Below are 23,158 nucleotides of genomic sequence, written 5' to 3'. Positions count from 1 at the left end.
GGGAACGGTCGTAAGAATAGACAAAAACCCTGCGCCCCCCCGCGCGCCCCGATCTCCAAAACCCTCCTTCCCCCCACCTCTTCCCTGTCTATGAAAAGGAGGGATGGAGCCTTGGGGGGTCCCATCCCGGTGCCTTCTGGGAGGGGCGCCCAATATCGAGAGAGGAGCGCAATATTGGGGGGGGGGTCGTGTGCGTGATCGAGTGGAAGGAATCGGCGCGGACGCACCCACCCACCGCGCACCCCCTCCCCAATTCCCGCTGCCCCACGGCGCATCTCTTTCGCCGCCGTCCTGCAAGGTCTCGCCCATCTCCTTTTGGGGAACCAGCAGACCAGAGCCGAGGGGGAAACCCACCCACCCCCGACCATCACCCGATCGAGAAAGGCGGAGGCGGGAGCAGCAGCCACATACACACACAATACACAAAAATTGGAGGTGGGGGGGGGGGTTGAAATCCAGCTAAAGAAATGCCTCCGTTTCCCACCCATCCACCCCACTTTTTCTGGAAATGCGCCACCGCGCGCCAACAGCTCCGCCATCCGCATAAATGGCAATAGCCCCCCACCCCACCCTAAACTGCCCCACCCACCCACTCAGCAATGGAGAGCAGATCCCCGGTTCCCACCGCAGGAGGGGGGGCTCCCTCGACTCGCGCCACTACCCGCCTTCTGCATGCAAGACCCCCGCAGTCTTTTCCTTCCTCTCCGGCGCCCGCCCCCCGCGCGCCTACTCACCCTGCGGGCTGGGAGGCTCCCCGGGCTGCGCCTTGCCGCGAGCCGGCCAGCCGGGGCCGACCAGCAGCGGCAGCAGGAGGGCGAAGCGCATCGCCAGGGCCGGCGCCCGCAGCATTGTGGCCGCCCCCACCGGCTCCCCGCTACCCAGCCATGGCGCGCCCGGAGGAGCCTGGGCGGCAAGTCCGGCGCACTGGGCTGTGCGGGATCCGGTTACGCGGCGGCGGCGGCGGCGGCGGCGGCGATTGTGTCTCCTCGTCCCCGGCAGCCCCCTCCTGCCCGGCGGGGACAAGCTGCGACGGCTCCACCTGCTGGAACAAGCCAGCACCGCCGCCGCCCCCTCGGTCTCCTCTTCTTCTTCTTCCTCCGCCTCCTTCTTCTCGGGTGCTCCGCCTTTGGCTTACCTCACCTAGAAACTGTGTCCAATGCCAGGGAATAGTCCTGGGCAAGGGGGGTGGGAATTTAAAAGTTATGGGAAAGGCAGGGGGTGCATTGTGCCTCTGAGCATGTGCAGAACGTGAAGATTGTTCCAAGTAAGCCTCGCCCTCTCTGCAGGGCTCAGAGGCGCCTATCTGTGGATTGGCTTTCCCCTCTTCCGTTTCCTCTCCAGGGCTATTTTCTGGGTGTGCAACGCGTCTTCAAATGGTGGATGGCGGGACTTAGCAGGTTTCTTAAGATTGATGCTTTTGAATTATGGTGCTGGAGGAGACTCTTGAGAGTCCCATGGACTGCAAGAAGATCAAACCTCTCCATTCTGAAGGAAATCAGCCCTGAGTGCTCACTGGAAGGACAGATCCTGAAGCTGAGGCTCCAATACTTTGGCCACCTCATGAGAAGAGAAGACTCCCTGGAAAAGACCCTGATGTTGGGAAAGATCATCACACAAGGAGAAGGGGACGGCAGAGGACGAGATGGTTGGACAGTGTTCTCGAAGCTACGAACATGAGTTTGCCAAACTGCGGGAGGCAGTGGAAGACAGGAGTGCCTGGCGTACTCTGGTCCATGGGGTCACAAAGAGTCGGACACGACTAAACGACTAAACAATAAGATGCCAATAAGGGACGTTCGTGGAGCTGGGGGTTAAACCACGGAGCCTAGGACTTGCCAATCAGAAGGTCGGCGGTTCAAATCCCTGCGATGGGGTGAGCTCTCGTTGTTCGGTCCCAGCTCCTGCCCACCTAGCAGTTCAAAAGCATGTCAAAGTGCAAGTAGATAAATGGGTACCGCTCCGGTGGGAAGGTAAAAGGCGTTTCCATACGCTACTCTGGTTCGCCAGAAGCGGCTTAGTCATGCTGGCCCCTTGACCCGGAAGCTGTACGCTGGCTCCCTCGGCCAGTAAAGCGAGATGAGCGCCACAACCCCAGAGTCGGCCACAACTGGACCTAATGGTCAGGGGTCCCTTTACCTTTACAATGCCAATGTGTACATTATTATAGAACCGTAGAATTGGAAGGGACCCCAAGGGTCATCCAGTCCAAACCCCTGCAATGCAGGAATCTCAGCTAAAGCATCCATGGCAGATTTCCATCCAACCGCTGCTGAAAAACCTCCAAGGAAGGAGAGCCCACAGCCCCCCCCTTTCGGATATTGGGGCATGTGGAGCCAACGTATTGAACATGCATGGCCGGGGGGGGGGGGGGGGGATCTCAAATTTACAATTCTTTGATGGTTCAAAGCTGTCCCTGTGTTTTTGTTTTATGAGCTGAAGTCATATCGTCTTGCTTTCATATGTCCTACTCAAATATTAACAAATCCCAGCACACCTGGTCTGCCTGCTACATGCATTAAACGGCAAGAAATGTTCTATATGCCTCCACACACCTGAGGATGCCATGTCTCCCAGAATTAACAGCAAGGACAACAACAGGTCAATGTTCATTTGCATCTTGCCCATTCAAACAAAGGCTTCGAGCTTTAATCAACTAATTGGCACAACAAATAAAGAAAGGCTTAATCCCAGATTAGCAGCTTCCCCCACTCCCAAAATATACAGGGGTTGTCAGGAAGTAACAAGTAGGAGACTCAGAAATCTTGAAGGGCCCAGACTGATTTGTCGTTCAATTTACTGTACATCCGAAGCTAGCAGACAATTTGGCTTCTGCACTGAAACTATGGTGGGTTTCTTCTCTCTCTTCTAACAATAAAGAACAACAGGCAGGTGAAGTGATTGCCTTCATTGCTCATGCATCTGGTTTTAGCTGCTGCTTCATAACATTGTTAATTTTTTTGGTTCTTTAATTATGTATGTACAGTATAAATGCAGTGTTTTATATATATATAGGGGGAAAGGTGCCAGTAATCACCAGAAAGTTGTTTTACACACTCTCTCTCTCTTGTTCACCGCTCTGGAATCTATTGGATGAAGGGTGATATACAAGTGTTTGAAATAAATAAATGAATCCTTTAAACTTGGAACCTGCACAATACTAATGGGTTTCCAACTACTGGTGATGCAATGATAGCTCCCATTAGTTATGGTAATTGAAAGTATTTTCTGACACAAAGCTGGTAGAAAAACATGGTAAAAGTAAAACCCCAAGAATTAAATGGTACAGTATCTTTCGTTTATTAAACAGCAAAATGCATTTTATACTAAAGGTAATATGTCCCATGCCTTCATTAGCCTCCGTATGAGCTCAGCAGATCCCAGGGTGTGGCACTGCATGGAGGAATAGAATCACCAGCAGCCTTTTCTACCCCTCCAGCTCCCCAACTTTGGGAATCAGCCCAAAATGGTTCTTCTCTCCTGCTGAAGATTTGGACTTGTTTGAGGCCACAAAGAGGAGATGAAAGGCAACGTTGCTGGTGCAAGAGGGAGAATTCCAAGATCATCTTTGTGTCTTGGAGGAAATGGTCACAACTGGGGAGCTGACGGGGCATTGATCAGAAATGGGCACTGCTCCTTGATCATATGGAGTCTACAGATCATCTCTAGGAGAGTCATAGCTGTCAACCATCCCTTATTTGGCGGGAAAGTCTCTTATCCCAGCGCCGTGTCCTGCTGCTGTCCCTTATTGATGATGTCCCTTAAATTTCCCAGGTATCAAAGGAAACAGCTCCTCTCCCTCCCTCCCTGCCGGCTAGGGAAGAGGGAGGCTCCAACTGTGTTGCTTGGCTGCGTTGCTCACCCAATAAGAAGTCTAAGAACAACTGGGGGGTGGAGCTTGCATGCCTTGTGCCGATCAAATCAGCCGCGTTGCCTGAGGACTCGCCTTTGCTCAGCGCTTCCCAGCGGAGAGGTGACAGTGGTTTCTCTTGCTGCATCCCCTTTGCTGGGTTGCTGCGCTGTGGAAACCACCGCTTGAGGTTTCGTTTGGCTACTGGCTGGGCTTTCTGCCTTTGGCTCAGAGGGGCTCAGAAGTTGAACATGCCTGTGCTTGGAAAATCCCTTATACTGGCTGCTGATCCCTTATTTTTGAGGCTGCTGGTCCCTTATTTTCAAATCTGTAAGTTGACAGCTATGAGGAGAGTTCCCACGCCTGTTAAGATTCACTCCTAAAGAATAACTCTGAAGCAACTGAACAGACCAGCCTCTTATAGAATGACAAGAAAATGTGGCACATGATGAGTGGAATGGAGAAGCCCAACTATAATTTACAGTACCAAATTTTGAACAGAGCATAGGCGGCAATAGCATTCTTCTGATTGCTTTCATGATGCATCAAGTATTTGGCATGTTTTATGCATAGAATCATAGAATCATAGAGTTGGAAGAGACCACAAGGGCCATCGAGTCCAACCCCAAAGCTATTCTCGAAGCTACCAGTATGGGTTTGACCAAACTGCGGGAGGCAGTGGAAGACAGGAGTGCCTGGCGTGCTCTGGTCCATGGGGTCATGAAGAGTCAGACACGACTAAACGACTAAACAAATGTATATTAATGGAATTAATTCTGCACTTTTAAAAAGAGTACTGGGTTTTTTCCCTCCCTACTTGTTTCTCCAAGGCCTATTTTTTCCACTTAAGAATTAGTGAGCTTTTGTTTTGTTTTTAATTTCACGGATGGCCCGTGTCTTCCAGTCAGGACCTTGTTTTTAAGGGTGAAGGAATCACTCTTCTGTGGCGCTAACCATGAATGTGGATACTGCCTATATAGCAAGAGAATGGGATGCGCGCAGAAGTATAGCTGAGGAAAGGTATTAAATTGCAGAGCAAAGGGGAGAGGGGGTGTCTCAGAAAAAGGGTCTAGCTGACATCTTGGGAACAGGGAGGGATGGATCCAGGCAGAAATGAGATCACATTGGCAGGCGTGTGTTTGTGTGAGGATCACCCACTACTGCTCCTTCCCAGATGTTTTTGCCCCAGGGTCATTGGGACAATTGTTCCTCTTCCTCTGTGGGTGGTCGCTTCCTCTTGAAAAAGCCCGTCTATTTAAAAAAAAAAGAAATAGGCTTCTTTGAACTGGTGAAAGCCTTGATTGGGCTGCTGTTCTCAAAATAAACACATTAAGGCACCCAGAAGCATGCTGCGGTTGGCTGATCTGACAACAACAACTACTACTACTACTACTCCTATTTGGGGACTTCCCTGGCTTTTTTCTGGCCCATGTAGGACCAGTCTGGATAGCTGGCCTTGGTGAAGATTTGACGTTTTTATCCCCCAAAAGTTTTTGATTTGAGTTTCTACTGAAATGAGGCTGCATTTTAATGTTGTACGGTGGTACCTCGGGTTACATAACGCTTCAGGTTACATATGCTTCAGGTTACAGACTCCGCTAACCCAGAAATAGTGCTTCAGGTTAAGAACTTTGCTTCAGAATGAGAACAGAAATTGTGCTTCGGCGGCGTGGCAGCAGCAGGAGGCCCCATTAGCTAAAGTGGTGCTTCAGGTTAAGAACAGTTTCAGGTTAAGAACGGACCTCCAGAACGAATTAAGTACTTAACCCGAGGTACCACTGCACTTTAATCTTGTTTTTAAGTTGTATTTTAATCAATTGTTTTTATACCTGGTGTTAGCCACCCTGAGCCCGGTCTTGGCTGGGGAGGGCGGGGTATAAATATATTATTATTATTATTATTATTATTATTATTATTATTATTATTATTAACTGTCATGGAAGTTTTAGTTGAGATTCCTGCATTGCAGGGGGTTGGACTAGACACTTGGAAGTCATTTTCAGTTTATAATTATATGATTCTATATACCACTGCCTCCCCAATGAGCCATGTTAGTTACTGTGACATCGGACCTCCCATGAAGGCTCATTTTCTGCAGGGGACGGTGGCGCTCCTATTTTTGTTAAGCCCCAGCTGAAGCCAAAACCACTGGAATATTGGCACCCCATGTGGTTGGTCCACTTTGCCTGTAGGCTCAGAATTGCCCGCTCCAAGATTTTGCTTACCTTCCAAAGAACGATAATGAAGATTGCAAGGAGGAAAAGTCCGACCACTATAGCTGCTATGATCCACCACACAGGAATATCTCTCTCGGCAGCTGGGTCCACCCACTCCACCAGTGTCTTCGTCTGGGTGGGGCAGGGGGAGGGATAGGAAAGAGAAAGCCAATGTGAGCTGAACCCTCCTCTCCCTGATGCGATTGAAATAATGAAGGGGTTTTCATGCCCAAGTAAGTATTTTATCCCCAACGCAGATAACGAAATGGCTGACCTCCTCTACCTTGGCGGCAGATCCAGGTGATTCTTGTAGGGTTGTCAAACACCAGTTAGTTAACTGCCATTCAGGCTTCGGCCTTAAAATTTGGAACTGGGTACTTTGCAAATTTAACTAGCATTTTGAGCCCATTTTGGATGCAGGCAAGATCCAGCGAAAACAAGGAAGATCTTTATTTTCTGTTGCAACCAAGTTCCCCTTCTCCTTGCAGTGGTCTGCAAGCCCCTTGGAAGACAATTGCCCAACCCCTTAACCCCAAAATGCATCATACATACAAGTCAAGATGGCTTCAGGATTGCTCTCCTGTACTATTTTAGGCATGTGGTTTGTATACCTATGCATGTGTGTTTACCTTGTGCATTCATGAACATTAATTCTATATTTGAGACCTTAGAATTCTTATTGCAGTCTCACCTCTGTTCCACCAAAAAAAACCCATCAGGCTCCAGCCCCTGACTTCACCAAATGACCAGGTATTTTCAGAAACCGTAATTGGGCAATCCCAGATAGTGGGCCCCATGGATCCACCTCACACGCAACCCACTTGGCTTTATGACTTGCCAAAACCCATAATATACCCTCATGTCCTTATACTTCAACTACCCCTAGGTAGGAGGGACAGACATAGTCTTCTGGTCCTTGTCCCAGGTGAATCATTGTCCCTATTTTTGCTTCCTGGGTACGCCTGAGTTAAAACATCAACGAGGCCCTGTTCATCTCAATAAGCCGAAATATTCTTGAGCGGGTGGCGCTGTGGGTTAAACCACTGAGCCTCTTGGGCTTGCCAATCAGAAGGTCAGTGGTTCGAATCCCTGTGACAGGGTGAGCTCCCATTGCTCGGTCCCGGCTCCTGCCAACCTAGCAGTTCAAAAGCACATCAAAGTGCAAGTAGATAAATAGGTACCACTCCGGTGGGAAGGTAAACAGCGTTTCCATGCGCTGCTCTGGTTCACCAGAAGCAGCTTAGTCATGCTGGCCACATGACCCGGAAGCTGTACGCCGGCTCCCTTGGCCAGTAAAGTGAGATGAGCGCCACAACCCCAGAGTCAGCCACGACTGGACCTAATGGTCAGGGTTACCTATTATTGAGCCACAGAAAACCACAAAAGGGGAAAGTGCTCTTGTGCTCAGGTCCACCTTGAGAACAGGATGCCGGTCTAGAGGGGCCAAAGCTGAGTTTCAGTAACACTGATTCACTGACGTACCAGAGAGGATCCGCTTGGCAGAACTTCCGGCTGAATGCGGTATGGCATCCCTGAAGTGTTGAATCGGGCCTGAGACTGGATGAGGAGTTGCTCCTTCATGGGGTGCTGTGGGAGAAGAGACCATCATGCATTACCTGAGCCCTTATTATGGACCTGCCATCAGGGGCAAGCTTTGGTGACCTTTTGAAATACGGTGCCCTGTGCAAGGCCAAAACATGGCGCCCCCAAATGGCGCTGGCTTCCGGGTTGGGTGGTGGTGGTGTTTAGAGCTCTGCAATGTTTAGAAATAAGAACCTGGACTCAGACTATGCTTGCTAGATGAAGGGGTTTATTCTAGACTTCTTTCCTTGCTCAACCGTGACGCCCAAGTCACTTTCACACGCTACATATAAACTGCTATGATGCCACTTTAAACAACCACAGTTTCCCTTAAATAATCCTAGTTTGTTAAGGGTGCTGAGACTTGTAAGGAGATCCCTGTTCCACTCACAAGGGTACAGTTCCCAGAGTGATTTAACAGTCAATCCCTCTCCATAGAGAACTCTGGAAATTATAGCACGGGGTGGGGGGCACAAACTACTGATGCGCTGCATGTGGAGGAAAAACTTAAACACGTTGCAGAGTTCCCAAAAATAGACCAGAGGCAATTAATATTTCATCCAGCAGAGCTTTACTGAAGGAAAATGAGCATATTGGTCACAAATCCAATACATTCAGGATTGGCACGGTCCATAAAAGATCCAGTTGCAGCAGACTTATCTTAAACTAACAATAACTTATAATAAGACTAAATCTCAACACTATAGCATACAGAACAGAACACCACACCAGAACAAAGAGCTAGAAAGAGAAAGTAAGTGAAACCCAGGCTCCTTCTGGCCTGACTATTATATTCGGCAGGACCTGGACAGAAAAATAATAGAACCAATTTAAACCAGCTGTACTCAGCTTCTCTGAAGGAATAACCCAAACATCAGAAACCTTCTGCCTGTTTCTTGCACATAGAAAGAAACTTTCCAGAACCCTCCTGAACTAAGCAGAACAGGAAAGATCTCTACACATCAGATCAATACTTTCTGTACTAAGAAATGCAAACTGACAACTACAGCTCCCATAATTCTTTGGGGGAAGCCATGACTGTTTAAAGCGGTATCATAGCACTTTAAACATACAGTGGTGCCTCGCTAGACGAAATTAATCCGTTCCGCGATTCTCTTCGTCTAGCGGTTTTTTCGTCTTGCGAAGCAAGCCCATTGACAGCTTAGCGGATTAGTGCTAGAGCTGTCAAGCGGCTTCCAGCGATCAGCTGTTAAGCGGCTTATCAGCGGAACAGCTGATAAGCGGCTTAGCGGCTTAGGAAAAGGGCAAAAAAAGCAAAAAAAACCCGCTGGGGGACGCAAGATATTTTCGTCTTGTGAAGCAACCCCATAGGGAAATTCGTTTTGCGAAGCACCTCCAAAACAGAAAAACCCTTTCGTCTAGCGGGTTTTTCGTCTTGCGAGGCGTTCGTCTTGCGGGGCACCACTGTACTGAGTGAATGTTGCCACAGACTACCTCTCTTACGACCTTCAAATCCCTCCTCCAGATCCACCTTTGGTCACGAAATCTTTGGCTCCTCTCTCTCCAGTTACCATGCCCTGCTGTAACTCAGCCTAAGTACATTACAGTCCATACCTCGGGTTACAGACATTTCAGGGTGCCTTTTTTGGGGTTATGGACCGCCGAAACCTGGAAGTACCGGAACGGGTTACTTCCAGGTTTCGGCGGTTGTGCATGCGCTGAAGCGCTAAATCGCGCTTTGCGCATGTGCCGAAATGCCGAATCACAACCCTCACATGTGCAGATGCGCCACTGCAGGTTGCGAACGCTGCGGGTTGCGAATGTGCATCCCGCACGGATCACGTTCGCAACCCAAGCGCCCACTGAATCACTGAAACAATCACATTATCGTTCCCTGCGTATCCTCGGCTCCCCTTCCCCTTCATGTCTTGTTTCCTCCATGGAGAATGTTAGATTAGAAGCTCCTCGGGGCAAGGGGTTCTTGAGGCTGGAGGAACATCGCCCAGCTAATGTTTTATTGATTTAATAGGCTGTAAACCGCTTTGAGGTTTTTATTAAAAATATAAAGCTGTATAGAAATTAAATAAAGCAAGCAAGCTTTATATGGATGGTGCCATATAAACAAATCAATAAATCACAAACTGTTTGCCACTTCTTAATCATAACTGCATCTTGTGATCTTGTAAAAATGTATGCTACCCTTCATCTTGTCTGGATTACAGAAAGTTGTGCACTGATAGATATAGATATTGATAATATAGATAGATATAGATATAGATATAGATATAGATATAGATATAGATATAGATATAGATATAGATATAGATAGATAGATAGATGTAGATATATAGATATAGATATAGATATATAGATATAGATGTTTGTTTTCGTAGATTTTCACGGGTACAGGAATGCAGGTTTTGGTGTCCTCGGGTGTCTTCCCGTGTAAAAGTTGGGGTGTCTAGGCGACGTTTCGACGAGGTCTCACTCGTCATCTTCAGGCTGGTGCTTTCGGCTTCTTGTTACTGGAACAGAGCGGGATCTCAATGTTTGAGTTCCTATAAATACTGTAGAGGGGGTGTGGTGTCTAGCCTCCAATGTTCTGGGCAGAGAGGAAGTTCCCAGGCTAGTGTGCCTTTTCTTCTTTTGTTCCTTAATTACTTGAGAGATACCTTGAGTGATTTCTTGAGTGATATCTTGAGTACCACTTAGGTGGGTCATTAGGTGTGGATTAGTTGCTAAAGTCTTTGTGTCTTGACCTCTTGAACTTTGTGAAGAGTTTTCCTGAGAAGATGGCTGTATTGCACTTAGTTGTGCTTTGGCTTGGCTTCGTGTATAGGGGCGAGCTGTGGTTTTGTGGCTTGTGTCAGCCAGATCTGTGTAGGGATTGCAGGGGGGTGCAGCATCCGGAGGTGCCACCATGGATTGGCTACTGGATGGTGTCAGTAATTCATCTGTGGAGAGGGTCTGGGTTTGGGTCTGGTGTGGTTGATTGGTGTTGGCGTTCTGTGTGCCTCTGGATCTGGTGTCAGTTTTTGTGGGGAGGGCTAATTTCCAGATGTCTGGCAAGCGGGATGTGTCGTCACGCTTGTTCATGTTGTGAGGGTGTTTCTCTATCTCGATGGCTTCCATGATTATTCTCTTGTGGTGATGTTCCGTGTTAAAGAGCAATTTGGAATCTGCAAAATTAATTTCGTGTCCTGTTTCTTTCATGTGTTGGAAAAGAGAGGAAGTTTTTTCTTCTTCCTCTCTTTTCCAACACATTTCCAAAAACTCTTTTCCAAAAACTTCCTCTCTTTTCCAACACATGAAAGAAACAGGACACGAAATTAATTTTGCAGATTCCAAATTGCTCTTTAACACGGAACATCACCACAAGAGAATAATCATGGAAGCCATCGAGATAGAGAAACACCCTCACAACATGAACAAGCGTGACGACACATCCCGCTTGCCAGACATCTGGAAATTAGCCCTCCCCACAAAAACTGACACCAGATCCAGAGGCACACAGAACGCCAACACCAATCAACCACACCAGACCCAAACCCAGACCCTCTCCACAGATGAATTACTGACACCATCCAGTAGCCAATCCATGGTGGCACCTCCGGATGCTGCACCCCCCTGCAATCCCTACACAGATCTGGCTGACACAAGCCACAAAACCACAGCTCGCCCCTATACACGAAGCCAAGCCAAAGCACAACTAAGTGCAATACAGCCATCTTCTCAGGAAAACTCTTCACAAAGTTCAAGAGGTCAAGACACAAAGACTTTAGCAACTAATCCACACCTAATGACCCACCTAAGTGGTACTCAAGATATCACTCAAGAAATCACTCAAGGTATCTCTCAAGTAATTAAGGAACAAAAGAAGAAAAGGCACACTAGCCTGGGAACTTCCTCTCTGCCCAGAACATTGGAGGCTAGACACCACACCCCCTCTACAGTATTTATAGGAACTCAAACATTGAGATCCCGCTCTGTTCCAGTAACAAGAAGCCGAAAGCACCAGCCTGAAGATGACGAGTGAGACCTCGTCGAAACGTCGCCTAGACACCCCAACTTTTACACGGGAAGACACCCGAGGACACCAAAACCTGCATAGATATAGATATACACACATACACACACGCATACACACACACACACACACACACACACACACACATATTAAAAACATGCCCCCCCCAAAAAAAACAAATAGAATATTTCAAAGCAAAGTGTAAAATGAGAACAATTAAAATTTCCCAAAGGCACTGAAGTGCTTGCAATGTTGGAGCCAGGCAAGCCTCTCCAGAGAGGGGGGTATTCCAAAATCAAGGCAGTCTTGTTTTCTAGGAAGGGAACTCTCCGCCGCCCCATCCCTTGCACAGAAGCTCCTTCCTTACCTCCAGGAAAGTCTGCAGCCACAGCACTGCATGGATGGTCACCATGGCTCCTTGCCCTTTCTCCAGAGTCCCCACTTGGCAGCAGATGACGGCACAGTCTTGGCTACTACAGTTCTGCAGGCAGGTTGGATCAAGAGAGTTGAGTTAATTTAAACTGATGGAGTTATTCAGCCTGCAGGATGTATATAACCTGTGGATAAACACAGGGTGCAATCCTAACCTCCAGATACAAACTATGTGTATGTGTGGGTGTTTGTATGTGTATGAAGTTATGGAATTCTGTTTCCCATTTCTTCATTGCTCAGTCTTCTACGTTTTCACATCAGTTTTTGAACTGGTTTCAGTCTTAATGAAAATTCATTAGCTTTCAAAGCGAATTTCTGCTAATATACACATTTTTTGCAGGCACATTGACCTAGTATACATTATTACTATTATTATTATTATTAGCAATGCAAGTTCCCCTAATATACTGAATACTTGTATGTCATTTATATACGCATTTCTATGCACACTTTACCTCTGATGTTTGCGTTTTGGTAAACTTTGCTCGGCTGGAGAACTGCACTGAAAAATCTGGGGAAGGGGGAATTCCAAAGGATGGTTGTGCTTCAGTTCATGCGTTGTCTTGGAAAGGGAAAATTAGGTAGGTTCGCCTTTAAAAATGCAAACTGAATCATATTTTTGGCCCATCCCATGTCAAATGATATGCCTCTGCCAGGGGAAATTCAGGGCCATGGATATTGCTGGCAGGCCTCCAGCAGAGGTGGTACATGCCAAAAACCACCCATTAAACTCAATGTAGAGGAGAGGGGGAGAAAACTGCCCACTCGGCCATGACAGATCATAGGATAATTCTGCACCAACTAACAGAAACTATTAGCAATATAGACACCTCTGGCAGGGAGACCATATGCTGGATGCCACAGGGTGTGTAGCATGTGGCTAAACTATTCTGGCATCACATTATGCACACTTAGGCTGTATACACACCATACAGTTAAAGCACATGATTCTCCCAGAAGACTCCTAGGAACTGTAGTTTAAGGTGCTAAGAATATCAGCTTTGTTGGGGTAAACTACAGTTCCCAAGATTCGTGGGGGAACTCCTGAGTTTAAATGTATGGTAATAAGTGCCCCAATGGCATAGTGGGACCATAGAATTGTTCAGCTCAAGCTGAAAGTGTAAATTTAGTAACTATGACATCTTAAGTACCGTATTTTTCGCTCCATAAGATGCACCAGACCACAAGACGCACCTAGTTTTTGGAGGAGGAAAACAAGAAAAAAACTATTCTGAATCTCAGAAGCCAGAACAGCAAGAGGGATCGCTGCGCAGTGAAAGCAGCAATCCCTCTTGCTATTCTGGCTTCTGGGATAGCTGCGCAGGCTGCATTCGCTCCATAAGATGCACACACATCTCCCCTTACTTTTTAGGAGGGAAAAAGTGAGTCTTATAAAGCAAAAAATACGGTATTGAAATTTTAAAACAATCAAGTTTCTAGATCTCTTGAGTGCAGAGGGGGTTTTCAGCTAGCTGTTTTGATTACACTATGCTGAACTGCTACTACATGGGGACTTCTACACGAGCAGAATGCTTGCCTCATTCATTTTCAAAACAATTTTGCACGATAAGTCACTCATCCATCCCAAGTTTACAGATCGGATAACTGAGGATTAGCCCGAGTGATGAGCAGCAGGGATATATGAACCCAGATCCGGTGACAACTGCTTTAAATGACACTATGAAGTCCGTCCCATTTCCCAACAAGTCTCACCACCACAATGGGTTCCTGCAGCGCTGCTGAGTTCACATCCCGCCTCTCACGCAAGCGCCGTGGTTGGGCAGTCGTATTGTAGCTGGGAGCAGTTGTGGGCTCCTGGACTTTCAGCTACGAGGAAAGAAATAGCGTTCAGGTGAAAAGAAAGCAGCCATATTGAAGGGAAGTTTTTAATGTGTGACATTTTAATGTATTATTAATCTTTGTTGGAAGCTGCCCAGAGTGGCTGGGGAAACCCAGCCAGGTGGGTGGGTACAAATAATACAGTGGTACCTCGGGTTACATACGCTTCAGGTTAGATATGCTTCAGGTTACAGACTCCGCTAACCCAGAAACATTACCTCGGGTTAAGAACTTTGCTTCAGGATGAGAACAGAAATTGGGCTCCGGCGGCGCAGCAGGAGGCCCCATTAGCTAAAGTGGTGCTTCAGGTTAAGAACAGTTTCAGGTTAAGAACGGACCTCCGGAACAAATTAAGTACTTAACCCGAGGTACCACTGTAAATTATTATTATATTATTATTATTAAGGCAGAAGCAGACCAGGAAAAAAGGCAACTGATAAGATAAAGGGGATGGGGCAACTCTCCTAGGAGGAAAGGTTGAAGCATTTGGGACTTTAAACTAAAAAAAAAGGAGGAGACTTGATAGAGGTGCTCTCAGGCCCTCCATACTTTGCTCTCCCCTTCCCAGAGGTTGCTCCTACCTTCAGAGGGTTGGTGTCGTTCGTGGGTGAACAGGCAATGTTACCTTCCGTGCTCACCCTTGCGATGTAAAGCAGGAAGCCTTCCCGGAAGTGGCTGGGGAAATCCACAAAAAGCTCGGCCCCAGATACAGTGCTAGGGCCAGCATTCTGCAACTTAGAGAAGGACAAGGAAGGAAGAGGGGTCAGCAATGGAGAAGACACTGTCGGTTTGCATTTTTAGTACAGAAAGTATTGATCTGATGTATAGAGATCTTTCCTATTCTAATTAATTCAAGAGGGTTCTAGAAGCTTCTCTGTGTGAAAGAAGCAAACAGAAGGTTCACGATGTTTAGGTTATTCCTTCAGAGAAGCTGACTTCAGCTGGCTTAAACTGGTTCTGTTATCTCTTTCTGTCAAGGTCATGCTGACTACAAAAATATGCCAGAAGGAGCCTGGGTTTCACTTTCTCTTTCTATCTCTCTTCCTTCCTGTGTGGTGTTCTGTACAAAGTAAGCTTAGTGTAGAGGTTTAGACTTATAAGCTATTATGCTCATTTGCCTTCAGTAACAGTAAAGCTCTGCTGGATGAAATATTAATCGCCTCTGGTCTATTTTGGGGGGAATTCTGCAACGTGATTGAGTTTTTATTCTGCTAACTATACGCTGGAATCTGCTCTGGATCAATATTGAGTAGAATTCCACAACAGATGTATCCACAATGGCATGCCTTCCAACTGTCCCCCACAAAATACCGGGATCACCGCAAAAACCCTGAAGCCATCACAGCCTCTCACTTTTTCATACAAAATTCCGAAGGGGCCTTTTCCCATCAGTACCGCATTTCAGCATGTTACCAGAAGTTCAGATCGGTGCATCCCTCTAACACATTTCTTAGATCTATGCCTCCCGCCCTGCTCCCTTCCTCCCCATTCAATATGGCGTCACTTCCTGTTTTTATGAAAACAAGATCCAATTCACTTGAATGCCCCACAGAAAGTTTTTCACTGTTTCCCTGCTCCCCAGTCTGTCAGTCTCCCCTAAAGATCGCGGGGCATAGGGGGTGCGGCCTGTCCACAAGGCCACGCCAGGGAATTGTGAGTGTTGACATTTCATTCCACCTTAGGAACACATATGGGATTGTTACATGTCACATGTCTGTTTACATTCCAGCACAGCTTGCTGGGAATTTCCGTTGTGTATAGCTTTTGCTTTTGGCTGTTCTCTCTGAGACGACATGAGAGATGACATGTTTCTTTGTCCTGATTTATGCTTAATAAATCTGTAGTTGTAGTATGCTTCCACAAGCCTCAGGCCTATTCTGTGTGCGGAATTCGATCTGCTGATAGTGTGCCCTGGCTCAGAAGCCCGGGTCACTGATTTACGTTGGAGCAGAGGTGATGGTCTTCGCAGCGGGACGGCTGGAAGGGAACGGCCCAGCCGGGGCTAGCCAGCTGACCTCCTGGCCCTCAGTGAGTGCCAAAGAGCAACCATGACAGTCGCTTGACTCTGGCTTGCTTTGTTCAGCCACGGCATCTGCATCTCTGCCCCAGTTGCTAAGGGGAGGTGTGCAGGTTCGGGGGACACACTGATGAAGAATATGTCCCTATTTTCATCTGAGGAATATTGGAGGGGATGCAGTGGGTTGCAGTGTTGTCTCTATACCCCTGTGCATCCAGTTCCAAACTGTGTTTCTTTGTACCTGGTAAACATGTTCAACTCTTGGTCCATAGTCATTTATGTCTTTGCTTGTGTTCTTATAGTCGCCAAAGGCCAGTGGGACCACAACGACATCTGGGGCAGACCTCCTGGGGAGGAGAGCATGGAGAGAGCAAGGATGAAAGTGATCGCCCCCTCTTGTCATGGGACACATACACGCTTCCTCCTGAAGCAAAATGCCCTTCCCAACTGATATTCCCAGCAGCTCCACTCCACCGACACCTCCTGCCCACAAGGCCAGCAGCCGAATCAACCTTGTAGGACCAGCAGAATCAGGTGGGAATGCTTTCCCCCCACTGTTATCGCATCAGGCTGGGTTTGTATGTCTGTAGCAGCTGGTGGCCGCTGGGTGGAAGGCAAGGAGCCCAACAGCAGGTGGCGCCAGAGCCAACAACAGGCAGAGCCAATTCATTCAAGTTTTGTCCCTGCCCTTCTCCCTGTTGAGTTCTACAAGGGCAACACTGAGGGCTCGTCCACATTTGTCCTGCGCATAGAAAGCACAAATCCAATAGGTTTCTAGCATGCTCTATGTTTACTATGCACGGATCTGAGTTGTTTTCTGTTTGCCCTGTCACTTTCCCCGGGAAAACCCACTCTTTGGCGCTGAATTGGAACAAATGTCAATCCGCAGAAAACCTGACAGATTGTGCTGGTCCCGGGGGGAAGGTACTGTTAGCGTAGTCAGAGTTCACAAGATGTGAGGCGAGGACCGAAACAGGGAGCCGGGTGGGGACAGGAACGCACGAGGATCAGAAGCAGGAAGCCGGGCGGGGAACAGGAACGCTGGAAGGTCAGAAGCAGGAGGCCGGACAGGGAACAGGAACACTGGATGCTGGCCGATACAGCTCTTCAACGATGACGTTGCTCCCGCAACCGGGGACCGGGCTGACTAACCTTTATCTTCTCTAAGGCCAGGGGCGGTTCCGGCCCCCAGGAGCCCCGCCTCTCCTGGCCTTAAGGCGAGCACTCCTCCTGGGAGAAACCAGTTCCCTTCGCCTCTCTGCCCTAAGCCTCTGCAGTTCAGGAGAGGCTGAAGGGTTACTGGGCCCCGGGGGAGGCTCACCTGTAGGCACTGAGTCCTCAAGAACCTCTGGGGCCAGAATGGTTTCACCTGGTGCCTGCTCCTGAGGATCTGACACAGGTGCAGGCTCCTCAGAATCTAGGCCTTGCCCCAGTTCAGCCGGCCCTGGAGGCGGGGACTCCTGTGCAGGCTGGGATTCCTCTGGTTCAGCCTCTGAATCGGAATCCCAGGCCATCACACAGATGTTTGCTCCGATTCAGCAACAAAGAGTAGGTTTTCCCAATGGAAAGTTGTGGGACGAGCAGAAATGCGGATGAGCCCTGAGACTAAGGAAGAGAAAGCTGATACCACTGGTCTGGTTGTAAATATGAAGGCAGACAAGTGGGGGCTGGCTGGGGGACAAATGAGGTTGGTGGGGCAGTGCCCCATTTATCCTCATAGGTCAGTCTCCACTGGTTTACATATATATGCATCTCTCTCTGTGTGTACACACACACACACACACACATTGTTATGAGTTTGTGGAGTGCACAGGCCCCCCTTCTAATTTCTGGGTTTACTGGATTTAGCATGTTAAAATGCAAGCCAGGAGCCAGCCTAGTATTGGAGTGGGGCAAATGGGGAGGGCAAATGCACCCTCAACTCATAATTAGTTAGAAAGACAAGAAGTAGAGTTTTAGAGCTGGAAGGAGTTGTTTTTAGTATTTCAGTTGCTTAGGATGTGAGCTGAGAGATAAAATAGTTGCAGTCTGTAAAACGCGGCAAGCTCAGCAGAGGGACAGGTGGCCGTGTTTGATTTCTTTTTGGATCCAGGATTGCAGCAATGGGAGAAATGCTGTGAACCCCTCCACCGTAGGCTCAGGTTGAATATATGTGTAAATAAACCATCTATCATAAAGACACCACGGGCTGTGCTGTGCTTCATTTTCAAAAAGGAAACACAGGCCCTGTGTAAGCACCTGGAACCCCTGGAATCTCACACCACTCAGAGACTGGGGTGTCTTTTATGATATGTGGTCTATTTACACAGAGATACAAGCATGCAACAATATATAAACATATACACATAAACGTTAATACTAATACAGACAGAAATCCATCTATCTGCAAATCTCCCCTCATCCATGTGACTTACTCACCCTAGCAGTTCCATTCTTGCAGCAACCTTGACCGGCACCTGCAATTGTTCCACGGCGCTATTGGGGTTGTTGCTGTTCTTGCTGCAGGAGAAGGTGGGAGTTATTGAGTGAGCGCCACAAGAGTGTTTTCTCAAAGCCTGGAGTCCAGGCTTTGGACATGAAAAGTCTTCATGTGGAAGAGGAGCAGAGATGCAGCGATTTGGGAAAGCTGCCTGTAGATTTATGCCTTGCAGTAGTTTAAAGTGCTGACCCTTAATACCCTAAACGGCCTTGACCTTGTATACCTGAAGGAGTGTCTCCACTCCATCGTTCAGCCCGGACGCGGAGGCCCAGCGCCGAGGGCCTTCTGGCAGTTCCCTCACTGCGAGAAGTGAGGTTGCAGGGATCCAGGCAGAGGTACCTTCTCGGTGGTGGCGCCCGCCCTGTGAAACGCCTTCCCATCAGATGTCAAGGAAATAAACAACTATCTGATTTTTAGAAGACATCTGAAGGCAGCCCTGTATGGGGAATTTTTTAATGTTTGATGTTTTACTGTGTTTTTGATATTTTGTTGGGAGCCGCCCAGAGTGGCTGGGGAAACCACGTCAGATGGGTGGCTAACAACAACAACAATTTTATTTGTATGCCTCCCATCTGACTGGGTTACCCCAGCCAAGCTGGGCAGCTCCCAGCAGAATAGTAAAAACATGATAGAACATCAAACATTTAAAACTTCCCTAAACAGGGCTGCCTTCAGATGTCTTCTAAAAGTCAGATAGTTGTTTATTTCCTTGACATCTGACAGGAGGAGCCCTGACTTGAGGAAAAAGTTGGCAACTTCATATATACAAGACAGCGCCCCTTATATACCCTGCCAGATGTATTATTATTATTATATCTTTTTTTGGGGGGGGGAGAATAACTAAACAGCGAAGGTGCCTGCTTATTTAATCCACCTGCTATTTATTTAGAAAATTTCTTAATTGGTTTGGTTTTCAAACAATATACAGTACTGGAAGGTTGCTGGCTGTGCCACAGATGGGGCTGTGAGTTTCCTGGTACGAGGACTTGGCTTCCAGGGTCCAGGAAGTGGGGCAGCGTTGACTGTTACCTTCTTAGCTGCAGCATCAAAGTTATGTTATCACTGGCCTCTTCCAGCTGGCTGACACTTAGCTCCACATCTACCTGGATCTGTAAAAAAGGTGACAGACAGGGGGAGAGGTTGGATAATTGTTGCTTCCAAGAAAAAAAAGGTAAGCCTGAGAATGGCACTGCCCTGGTTAAGAAATCAGCCACATACCGTGGTGTTGGATTTCATGGGGTTGCCAATTTCACAGGCCACCAAGCGGGTCTCGTTCTCCTTACGGGTGTTGCAAATCAACTTCTGCAGAGAAAGAGAGAGAGAGAACAGGTGACTTCACTGTCAGCCAGGTGAATGAGCAATATGAAAGGCTGGCAATGACGTGGAGAGGGCCCCTATTGTTGCAAATGGAAGAATTAGGCCTGGGTCACCAATTGGTATATTCATGACCACAGCCGAGCTATAGAACAAGGGTATTGGAGCTTTTTCTTATCTGCTCAGTCAGAATTTTGAGTTCTGAAAGGGTTGTACCATTCTGCAGAGGACCACTTTCCTCCTTCTCTAGAAGTTAAAAGAGATAAGCTTTGGCAAGCAGGAAGCTGCGAGGCAGCCTAGAATCCTCCTCAGAATTTGCAGGAATAGAAGAAATATGAGATACCTTAATAATATCTTAAGGACGCTTCTGTGAAGGGGGTGACTGAGAAGATGAAAATATGTACACTGTATTTTGTGGCTTGGCTCAATAAAAGGACTATTGGCAAAACCTATTGGTGTTTTGCAACTTTCCGACTAGCTGCAAGACCTTAGCCAGACCTAGCAGAGTACACGCAGAATCCACGGAAGCAATTGGCGATTTGGCTGCAGACAGGATAGACGAAGCAGGAACCAGGAACTTGTAGTTAGGTGTTTATTATATACAGTGGACTATTTACAGAAACAGAACACAGATCTTTAGCTAGCTCTCTCTGACACGACTCACAACTCCTACACTGACACACAGAACTCTGAACCTCTGAATACTGAACACTGAACTAACACATTCCAGTTAGCAGGCCATTAATTATCACTCCCTTGAGAGAGCTTGACCAATCAGGGAGTTGTCTCCATGTCTCTGTTATCACCAGGCAGACTTACTCCTTCAGATTGCCTTCTGGCTGTCTGCCAAACCTTAATTGACTCTGTGTGAGTAGCTGCACGTACACAGTTTCCCAACAACTATAACTCAGCAGCGTGGACTAGCTACGACTGAAAGGTCTTACCTGCCCGTCGCTGTTAGCTGTCTGGAAGTAAGTTCCGTGTGGCAGCTCCACCACTAGTTCTGCCTCATAGGCTCCTTCACCAGAATTCATCGCCGTGGTCTGGAGGAGAAGCACATTCTCTGCCCCAATTAGCAGGGAGCCTTCGTTTCTGAGACACAACCGCATAACAGGGGTGGGATGCAGGGAGAGAGACAGAGTTATAAGAAATGCCTTTTGCTGTGCATTAGGAAATCACTGTACGAAAAAGAGGGAGCTGCAAGATTCAGGTTATATTTTATTGTCTCAGCTGAGCAATCGTGACAGCTCACCCCGGGTGCCTCCAGGCTGTCACTATTTTGCAGGAGGGATCTTTAGGTTTGCAAAGTTAAAGCAGATTAAATGCTCTCTTGGCCTGGTGCAGCAAATCCACGAGAAACAGACACAGAGAGAGGCTTTCTGCAGTTAGGAAAGTGATGGGGAAATTGTCTGAGAAGTGTGGGGTGATGAGCGAACGATGAGTAGGAAGATGTGCAAACCACCCTGCAAGCAAATTGGGGTGCAGCAAATCATTGTCATATAACTGTCCTGTAGACAAACAAAATTGACTGCTCACTGGACACAGTCTAACCATTGCATATGCTTTGTGTAAGAGGAATATGATGAATGATAAATAAGGAGGTGGTCTGGAGGAGCCCAAAATGAAACACAGTAAACATAGCTGTAGTTTGTATCACACCATATAAATCTGCCTAGCCCTTCAGATCAGTATCAGAACTCCTATTCTTCCGTTTCCCATTAAGGTCAGCTAGAGTGGTGGACACAAGAGACAGGGCCTTCTCAGTGATGCCCCATAATTGTAGATCTCTCTTCCAAGGGACATACATTTGGTCCTGTCAGTTCTGTCTTTTAAATGGCCCTTTAAAATAAAACCATGTGCACCATCTTGAGATCCTTGGAAGAAAAAGGTAGTATATAAATGTGATAAATGTGATAAATAAAATAATGTCCAGAGCATTTTGCCCTCCCACTGCCCTGGGCCACCACAGCCTCTCACATACCACACTTTTATAATTAAAAGGACTGGAATTCCAGATTCAAGGGAGATCTGAACCCTGAACTTTCTCACTTTGGACGACAGCCCCAGGTTAGATCACCAGGACTAGCACTCTTGAGACTCAAGAAGAGACAGCTGTTGGTGCTGCAAGGAGCAGGTCCTTACGTGTGAGCGGAGAGTCGGAGGTCTGGGATGCAGATGTTGTCTTCTCCACAATCTACAATGATACGGGTCTGTGGGATGTAACAAACAGGCAGAGCTTTGACTGAGTGATGAGCAATCCCAGCCTGGAGCCTCAGCACTTTTCCTGCTCTTTACCGCTAAATCGGAACAAACAGCAGTCCGCGGAAAACCTGAAACGTTGTTTGTTCCAATTCAGCATTAAAGAGAGGGTTTTATTGGGGGAAACGGGGCTCAGATCCAGAGCCTTAAAGCGCCTAGAAAACATGGGGCAGGAAGGAATTGTGGAAGAGCTCTGATGTGGGTTGGGGGTGATGTGTTCAAGCTCAACATGAAAGATTGCAGAAGGATCCCATGGCCCTGTAGTGCAGATGGGAAATCTACGTGGTTATCTGTCATTCAGATAAACAATCCTATCTCTTTATAATTGTCAAACAGCATTAACCATTAGAGTGCTTAGGGGGGATAGAATCCAGAAAATCTAAATGTCAGTGCTTATATCCACACCCCACACTCACCCCACCCCTCCTGGTTCTGGCTATCATGCTTTCAAAGCTCAAACTCAAGTCTTTAGCATTGTGAGGGAGAGGACTCCCTGAGCATGCGCAAAAGGCAACTCCCTTACAATTTCATACACACCAGGCTCATATTCCTGGGATCAGGAAGCCTGGTTTCTGGCTCAGAGGATGCGATTCTAATTTAAGCATTTTAGCACTTGACTAAGTGACAATTTTGTTTATGTATTTGGGGCAGTTGCAAATTGCAGGGGGTTGGACTAGATGATCCTCAGGGTCCCTTCCATCTCTGCAATTCTATGATTCTGTTTGCTAGCTTATTTCAGCTTCAATAGAGTCCCAAGGTGGCTTAAAATAACAAAAAAAAAGCAATGGAAGAAAATCAAAATACCAGTACACAAAAGAAATACAGAAGCAGTCAGCGGCTTTAAAACAGTGGAATCAAAGTCATACAATGCCAAAGCTTTGAGGCTGGTGATGCATCTCACCTGATCCTGGACCATTGTTTGGCCAGACAGCACAGGCTGCATCTCCCCGTCTGCAGATGCCGATGCCAAACTGAAATTGAAACTCACGACAATGGGACTCAGTTTGTCCTTGAAATCGCCCTCCTCCTGTGGGAGGCAGAGAGGTGGCTCAGAGATTCCCCCTAAGGCTAGCTCATCTTTTCACTTCAATTGTTCAAAGTGCAACAGCTCGGCATTAACAGGGATAAAATCTCCGCAGTTTGCCCAGATGCAGAAACGGATCTCGCTGGAACCACTGCGTGTCAC

At 47.4% G+C, this 23,158-nt stretch overlaps 2 protein-coding genes across 3 annotated transcripts in view; both read right to left on the bottom strand.

Moving 5' to 3' along the window:
- Positions 1 to 1,107, bottom strand: part of FAM171A2 (family with sequence similarity 171 member A2) — a 40,557-nt gene extending 39,450 nt beyond the window's left edge. Inside the window, exon 1 of one of the 2 annotated variants that reach the window (XM_083709264.1) lies at positions 735 to 1,107. In XM_083709264.1, coding sequence (XP_083565390.1) covers positions 735 to 849 — 115 coding nt within the window. In that variant the 5' untranslated portion in view covers positions 850 to 1,107. The remainder of the gene's footprint in view (positions 1 to 734) is intronic. The other variant, XM_083709265.1, reaches the window with a different exon arrangement.
- Positions 1,108 to 4,708: 3,601 nt separating this feature from the next.
- ITGA2B (integrin subunit alpha 2b) overlaps positions 4,709 to 23,158 on the bottom strand; it is a 50,401-nt gene continuing 31,951 nt past the window's right edge. Inside the window, 14 exon segments of the mRNA XM_083709135.1 lie at positions 4,709 to 5,043; positions 5,045 to 5,098; positions 6,073 to 6,195; positions 7,546 to 7,650; positions 12,000 to 12,113; positions 13,778 to 13,891; positions 14,485 to 14,637; positions 16,162 to 16,267; positions 18,339 to 18,419; positions 19,429 to 19,508; positions 19,618 to 19,701; positions 20,658 to 20,805; positions 21,856 to 21,923; positions 22,874 to 22,999. Of these exon segments, the coding sequence (XP_083565261.1) occupies positions 5,005 to 5,043; positions 5,045 to 5,098; positions 6,073 to 6,195; positions 7,546 to 7,650; positions 12,000 to 12,113; positions 13,778 to 13,891; positions 14,485 to 14,637; positions 16,162 to 16,267; positions 18,339 to 18,419; positions 19,429 to 19,508; positions 19,618 to 19,701; positions 20,658 to 20,805; positions 21,856 to 21,923; positions 22,874 to 22,999 (1,395 nt within the window). The 3' untranslated portion in view covers positions 4,709 to 5,004.

This window comes from Podarcis gaigeae, assembly GCF_964106915.1.
Source record: "Podarcis gaigeae genome assembly, chromosome: 13".
Taxonomy (NCBI): domain Eukaryota; kingdom Metazoa; phylum Chordata; class Lepidosauria; order Squamata; family Lacertidae; genus Podarcis; species Podarcis gaigeae.
Note: the sequence above shows the minus strand (reverse complement) of the source record. Positions and strands in the feature narration are given on the sequence as shown.